The sequence below is a fragment of the Pyxicephalus adspersus genome, chromosome 6 (genome assembly GCF_032062135.1).
Source record: "Pyxicephalus adspersus chromosome 6, UCB_Pads_2.0, whole genome shotgun sequence".
In the NCBI taxonomy this organism is placed as follows: domain Eukaryota; kingdom Metazoa; phylum Chordata; class Amphibia; order Anura; family Pyxicephalidae; genus Pyxicephalus; species Pyxicephalus adspersus.
The window spans coordinates 15,415,777-15,423,473 of NC_092863.1; the positions used below are offsets into that span (position 1 = coordinate 15,415,777).

The 7,697-nt window shown below is 40.2% G+C and overlaps 1 protein-coding gene across 1 annotated transcript; it reads left to right on the top strand.

The window, feature by feature from the left end:
* The first annotated feature begins 245 nt into the window (after positions 1-245).
* Positions 246-5,928, top strand: PHB1 (prohibitin 1). The gene is made up of 7 exons (XM_072414740.1): positions 246-375; positions 1,619-1,721; positions 2,672-2,833; positions 2,915-3,057; positions 3,584-3,700; positions 4,323-4,418; positions 4,964-5,928. Exons 2-7 carry the CDS (start codon positions 1,634-1,636, stop codon positions 5,174-5,176), a joined length of 819 nt encoding a protein of 272 aa, XP_072270841.1. The 5' UTR covers positions 246-375; positions 1,619-1,633; the 3' UTR covers positions 5,177-5,928.
* The last annotated feature ends 1,769 nt before the right edge of the window (positions 5,929-7,697 follow it).

Genomic DNA, 7,697 nt, shown 5'->3' on the forward strand with positions numbered 1-7,697 from the left:
GCTTTCCTTTATTTCTAGAAACCCATGAAGGTCGAATTAGCCAGGGTAATAAAAAAATCCCCCTCACTACATTCCTTTGCTCCTCCCCACCAGTATATCGGAGTGAATTGCACCGCCTTCTCCTCCCTCCTGTCACACATGCCAAAATGACCTTTAAACTTCCACCAATCAGCGCGCGCTGCTTACCCCGCAGCCTTATGGGGTTGTAGTCCTTGCCACCGTGCAATCCAGTTTAGGATGGAAACGGAAAACGACATATCCCAGAATGCAGTGGGGGGAGTCAATCGGCGAATAGCAGGCTATTTGATGAAGGACACAGGTCGCGCATGCGCAGTGCTGGTTTTCGTCTCATGTGGAGGTCAGAGCAGTGAGGAGGTGAGTGCTGAGCTTGGGGAGGCCGGGAACGCTGGAGGGGGTGATAGAGATTGTTATTTGTGTCAGTGAGTGATAATGTTGGGGGTAAAGCACGTACAAAGACATATACATAATAGAGAGGTAATAGGAGGAACAGTTATTCCAGGGAACATGTTTTTCCCCCCAGTCAAGGCAAAGTGACAGGTTATCTTTATATTCTCGCCAATTCATTCTCAGGGGTGCCTTGTTTTTCTGTGTGTGTGTAATTTTCCTATTATTCTGTGTGGGGGATAATGACCTTCTCTCTGACAGTGGTTGCTGATAATTGCATCATGGGAATTAGGGGAGAAGGTCACATGATGTCCTGTACATGGAAGTACTGACATCATGGGGGGCAAGCATGTGCTGCCAATTATATACATGGTGGGGTAGTTCATAACAAATATTCAAAATAAAGACCTCAAAATAATTTATGGGGCTTATCCTGCTTCCTAAAATCCATGAGGATTAAGTACGTAATATACTTACCTCCCATAGAGGAAGGTGGTAAAAACTCACTTCTGCAGCAATGACACCCTAGAACTGGACTAAAGTCTATGGAGTGATGGCTTGCCTTCTTCTATACTATATTGCGGTATCGGGATGCGGTTCTAAGTGAGAGCCCAATGCATTACCATGTGTTGATTTACCAAGTAGCCACAACCGGAGTGGAAAAGCCTGTCCCTTTCCAGCATGCTGCGGTGTTTCTCCTCTGTGTAAAAGATCCATTCCCAACTCTCTTCCTATTGTAAAATACTCCCCTTCCACCCCTTATATTGGTGTTTCTCAAACAGGGTTCCTCCAAAAGTTGCTAGGGGTTCCGTGAGCAAATTGGACTCCTCAGGTTAGTTACCACTGACACCAATTAACTTTTTGGCTTTTTATAAGGGTGACATTCTTCCCATTGGCCGGTAATGTATAAGAAATTCTTCCCACCAATCACCACGCTAAAATACTTTAAGCTGTGGGTATAATAGCAGGGGGTTCCCTGAGATCTGAAAATTATTTAAAGGGTTCCCCAGTGTTACAAAGGTTGTAAAAGCCTATCTTAGATTGCGAGCTCCATTGGGCAGGGCCCCCTCCTCCTGTGTCATTGTTTGCATGCCTATTATGTAGGTTTGTAATCTGCAACCCTATATATGTACAATGCTTAACAATATGTTGGTGCTTTATAAATAATAATGTTTTACCCAGTAACAATATTTTTTTTTCATTTTGATTGCAGGACCAATCCTAAACCATGGCAGGAAAACTTTTTGAGTCGATTGGAAAGCTTGGACTTGGGCTGGTAATGGTAGGAGGTGTTGTAAAGTCAGCCCTTTATAATGGTGAGTGAAAATGTTAGATTTTTATTTCATCAGTACATTTTATTCAATCCTCTCTGTAAAGATAAATTCTGTATCAAGGCAAAATGTAAAAGAAAGAAAATACATGCAGTATATGGACATTCTCTTTTTAATGTTCTATCTTACAAGTCCACGCAGAAAAATACCGGCTGATATGCCAGAAGTGCACTCATCTCCTGTTACGGGGTGACAAAAGTTTTTTCTTTTTTTGTGGACTTAGGACTGTAAGCTCTGCCCAGTTGACTCTACTGGACTCCTCTGCCTCCTCTCAGATCTCCACAACATTATTTACCATCACTTAAGAATTAGGAGGTCTCCTTGAGATGTCAAATAGATATTGTTATTACACAGTATTTATATAACGCCACATATTACACAGCACTTTTGAAAGTTCTAGTTATCTCTCAAAGGGGCTCACAATCTAATGTGCTTACCATAGTCATATGTCATTACCACAGTCTAAGTTTAATTTTGGAGAGAGGCCAATTAACCTAACTGCATGTTTTTGGAATGTGAGAGGAAGCCGACGCAAACACCTGGGGAACCTGCAAACTCCATGCAGATCGTGTCCTATCCGAGATTTGAACCTGGGACCTAGCACTGCATAGGCCAGATCATACCCACTGAGCCACCTTTTCCTGCATATGGCTAGATGAGCAGTTTAAGGCGAACCCTCACAAAAACCCCACTGGTGTGGCCAACTATACCTAGTGTAAGCTATGCAAGAAGTGCTTTAGTTTTTATGTGTTTCGATGTATTTCGCCCATTTAAACTGAATACTTTATTAAACTTTACTCCTATGGCTAATCCTGCAGGTAACTTTCCTTTTTTTTGTATTGTGAGTCTGTTCTGTGACACTATCTACTGGTTCTTCTCCTGCTTTACACATGTGGTGTTCTTGAGTTGTAATATTTCTTTTCTTTACCCACCAGTGGATGCTGGGCACCAAGCTGTCATATTTGACCGATTCCGAGGAGTTCAAGAAGAAGTTGTAGATGAAGGCACACATTTCCTCATTCCCTGGGTGCAGAAACCAATCATCTTTGATTGCCGATCCCGTCCCCGCAATGTCCCTGTGATTACAGGAAGTAAAGGTGAGTGTTGATTATATAAGTAGCAATAATAATAGAAATTCTGATGCTTTACCTAATACCATTGTTGTGGCTTCCACCTAGATCTGCAGAATGTTAACATCACTCTGCGTATTCTTTTCCGGCCGGTCGCCAATCAGTTGCCAAGAATCTACACCAGCATTGGCGAGGACTACGATGAAAGAGTTTTACCTTCCATTACTACTGAGATTCTGAAATCAGTGGTGGTGAGTTTTTATAGCATTCAGATCTTACAAATCTACATAATAGCCTGTCAGTAATGAGATATTTGATTATTTAGTGCCATGTGTTGTATTACATATGTTAGGTTGAATAAGACGACGGATTCAGTTTAGCCTGAATAGAAAGATAATGTAAGAACCCGAATCCTCTGAACATTAATTTCAGGAGAATCCCCTAAAGCAATCACATGCTCCCACCATCGACAATCTCTTTACTGCTGCTTGTTATAAATGTTAATAGTCAGATATATATTGTGCATTTGGAGAGGTTTTTTTTTGTGGAAGTGTGTTCTATGTTTTAAATTATACAGTACAGTAATAAACTCGATTGCTTCCATTAATTAACCAAACTGCATGTTCAGGATGGTATGTTATGCTTCCTAAAGTGCCTGCTTTGCAGTGATCTGTAACACAGATTCTTTACTTCTTGCCTAAGTGTTGTGTTGAAATATTTTGTTTTAGTAATATTTAATAACAGGTTTGCATTGACTTATATATAATTCTTTAACAGGCCAGGTTTGATGCTGGAGAGCTGATCACACAGAGAGAGCTGGTTTCTCGGCAGGTCAGTGATGATCTCACAGAGAGAGCAGCTACCTTTGGGCTTATCCTGGATGATGTGTCTCTGGTAAGTCATTCTTTGTGCTGGATTTTAAAGGAGAGTAAGGTAAAACAGTAACTTTTTCTTTGTTTGAAAACCCTACTTGTTTAAACAAAAGTGAAAATCTTGCTGCTTGGGTCATCACAAATTTTCTATAAATCAGGCTGTTTGTAAAGGAGGTGAACAATGCTGGCAGTATGCTCTGGGGCAGACAGACCTTCTGATTATGTCCATGGTCATGCTGCTGCTAAAAAAAAAACAATGCACATTTATTGTGTCCTGTTTTGTGTAATTCAGAGATGCTAGAAAATGTCTGGCATCCATTTTTATTCCTATCTTGGGTGTCACAAAGTTGCACTTGACTGACCCTTCCATAGCTGAATTTAGAGATGAGCTGATGCAGTGTACGCCACATATGACTTTAAAAAAAAAAATATATATATATATATATATATATGTTCTATCCCCCGATTTGCCACTATGCACTGTTTGTATTAACTCCAGTTGAGCTTATATCTGTATTAGGCTACACAAGGGAGCACAAAGTGTAGCTAATATTTCTTTAGCAGGGTGTAGCTTTTCTTGCTTTGTGGTTTATTTGCTGCTCAGGATGTGAATTAAGTGTTAAGTATTTTTGTTCTTCCCATAGACACATTTGACATTCGGAAAGGAGTTCACAGAAGCTGTTGAAGCCAAACAAGTTGCCCAGCAAGAAGCAGAAAGAGCCAGGTTCATCGTGGAGAAGGTAAAATAATGCCAGGACTATAGTGGCCAAATTGTCTAGATTGTGAACAAAGGAGGTGCAACAGAGATCTTAGAAATGAAAATCGTTTAAAATGAGTGCACATGCACACCTTTACTGACACACATACTTCCTTCAAGGTCTGCGTAGCTTTCAGGAGTGAAAGTAGTAATGAGTTCTCAGAGATATGAACTCCCCTGTAATGACTGGATCAGAGCTGTCATATAGCTGGAAATACTGTCTCTGGATAGGGAGCAAAGCTGGGAACATGCAGAACCTATTTGTCCTGAAATAATGACCACCACCCTACTTCTTGCACATCTTTTGACTTTGCAAGCATTAATAAATATTGTTATTACCTTTTTTACAGTAGATTTTGTAGAGTAGCCCCTTTAAGATTCACTGTATTTTACAGTGTTTAATCGCTTCACCCATAAAACCTTGTTCTCATCTCAACACAAGAATATAGAACTCTACTGTGAGATATATATATTAAATCTTTTGCACAGTTTGGCTCCTTTTAAAGCATCTTCTCTCTTTGTCTACAGGCTGAACAGCAGAAGAAGGCAGCCATCATTTCAGCTGAGGGAGATTCCAAGGCTGCAGAACTCATTGCAGCATCTTTGGCTGATGCTGGTGACGGCTTAATCGAACTGCGCAAGCTGGAAGCTGCCGAAGATATCGCCTACCAATTGTCTCGTTCTCGTAATATCACATACTTGCCCTCAGGACAGTCCACACTACTACAACTGCCACAGTAACCATTCAGGGTTTAATCCTCCCCCATATTTGTATGTGTCCCCAATAAGGGCTTTGACTAAGATCTGGAAGCAATAAACATGTTTTGCTTCTTTCATAATACCACAGCAAAAGTTGAAGTGGTGTGCAGTAACTTGTGATAGCCAATCAAATCTAGCTTGCAATGGCTTTGTGGAACCAATGAAAATGTATATTTTATTGGTCATTATGGGCTACTGCATTCCAGTGTACTTCTGTGGTATTTAATTGACCCACATACAAAATTAGTCACTTTTGGCATAGTTATAATTCTTCATATGAACAGACAGCCCTAAATGTACTGTGTAATCTATCATGTCCTAGGAAGTGTGTACTTACCATCCTGTATATTGTCTGAAGCTTTAATAGCGCTTAATATCCATACTTGGGACTTGTGTACCTAGATCATCTCCAACTCCATGTTCTTTCTTTACATGTTTCTTTGGAACAAGTATTCAGATTTAGAGAGGTCAGAAATATGTATGTGTTGCTTCTATTCACTGACAGCCAGCATTTCCAGGTCGAAGGGTCTCTTGCTATGCATCTTGTGACTGCAGTGGTTCCTTTTACTAAAATATTGCACTTCTTCATGAGGATAGCCAGGCTGCTCCTCTCTATACATGATTCTTATCTGGCTACTAAATCTGTCATTCCTTCACTTAGGGACTTTTCGTGGGGGCTGTCTGTTCAGACTTTGACTTGCATTCAGGCTTTTCATTAAAAAATTGATCTGTAAGATTGGTGTCATAGCTTTTTTTTCTTCATATGAGACAATAAAGTTACACAAAAAAATTGATGACTAGTGTGTAAGCGCTAACAATAGACTTCTCTCATTGGCTCCCTTCCGGTCTATTAAATATACTGAGTTAATGTTTTTTTTTTATATCTGCTAGAAATCTTGTGAGTTTATAACTTCCTTGGTGCGTGTTCTGTCACTTTCAGTTATATAATTCTCTCTGTGGTGTCACTCCTTTATAGATATAACACATTGAGTGTCACCCTGGGACAGGAAGTGTTACTGTAACAAATAACCCCCATATCTGCAATGTTCTACACATTTTTGTTCTTGGTGGATATAATGAGACCCTGTCCCCTATACTGACCCTTTTCAAAAAGCATATACCGGTCTTAACAATGGGGAAGCTGTGATTATACTTCAAAAATTAGTCTGCCTTCTTCATGGGCCAGGGATTCTGGTTGTTTCTAACATCCCCAGCAGCTGATGAATCTTTAGCATCTGACACAATTTATGGATGTCTTACAGATCAGAATCATTAACCAGCAGGGAGCTAATACAAGAAACAGTAATGGTTCACCAGGAAAAAAAGTGAGAAAATGTCCACATTAAAGTAACAGGTTAGATACCAGAGCTCTATGAGAATGAATGCCTTTACAACCTACCCCCTCCCCTGATATGCCAATCCTTTTCCTTTATAACTTTTAGTGCTCCAAGTGCACAGGGACCCTGTTGGATTACAATGGCCATGTGAGCATGATCAGCAAAAATGTAGGTGGTGCTCAAAGCATAAGCCTGTTCGCCACTTATTTCATTTATCCAGGCTCACTGGTGGCTGAGAGATACATGCCAAGTGTTCTGGGTGGTTGGTGGATTTTCAATGTCCAACCGGACCTGTGACTTCCACATAGAATCAAATGCTGCTAGCTGATTCCAGCATCCACCACCTCTTATCACACTGCGTGCAATCAGTGCGTGCAATCAATAGGATTTTAAAAAATTAGCAGACCCTGCTGAAACACTATAGGCCCGATTTATTAAAGCTCTCAAAGACTGGGGAAGATAGACTATTATGGGAGAACCTCAGTGACTGCAGCAGCAATGTAATTTAGAGCAACTGAACGTATGAAGGTCAATTTTTTTAAATGTGCAGCTTTGTTTAAGATATATCTGATTATTTTTTTTACCAGGTAGGTCATTGTTCAGGCATGGCATGTGCTTTGGTGACAACACTTTGTCTCTTTGTTGCTTTTGTGTTGTCACCCCTTTGTCACATGGGTTCCAAATGGAAACTAGAACTAGCCAAATACATAAAGTTTTGTCACCCAGAAATCCTCAATGGGAAAAATGTGCAAAGCATAAAAAGGTAAAAACCAGTATCTCATTACATGTTTTATTAAAAAAAAAGTCCAAAGAAAATGAAGTTGCAATCACCAGACAAACCCAAGACCCCCCAGGGGAGATCTGCTGATCCAGTAAGGCATCGCCCTTTTAATTCAGTGGTCCTTCCAAGGGTACTGCTGTGTCACCAGCAAAGCCCCGCCCACAACAATCACCCTTTCTTCAATTGGTCCTTGCACAGCCTAGGTGGCGGCCATTTTACTGGAGACCAAAATAACAGACATCTATAGTACACGAAACAAAAGAATAAAAACGTAAAATTAATAAAGAAATAAGACAAATCAATTTAACAAGGATTGAATATCTTTTCTTAGAAAACACATTTTTTTTTGCCTATGACATGCTTTAGAAAAAAAATGTTGCCTACT

Coding starts and splice junctions, on each gene's coding strand:
- PHB1 (XM_072414740.1), top strand. CDS start 1,634: ATGGCAGGAAAACTTTTTGAGTCGATTGGAAAGCTTGGACTTGGGCTG. Junction 2,834..2,914: donor TGTGATTACAGGAAGTAAAG/GTGAGTGTTGAT, acceptor GCTTCCACCTAG/ATCTGCAGAATGTTAACATC. Junction 3,701..4,322: donor TCCTGGATGATGTGTCTCTG/GTAAGTCATTCT, acceptor TTCTTCCCATAG/ACACATTTGACATTCGGAAA.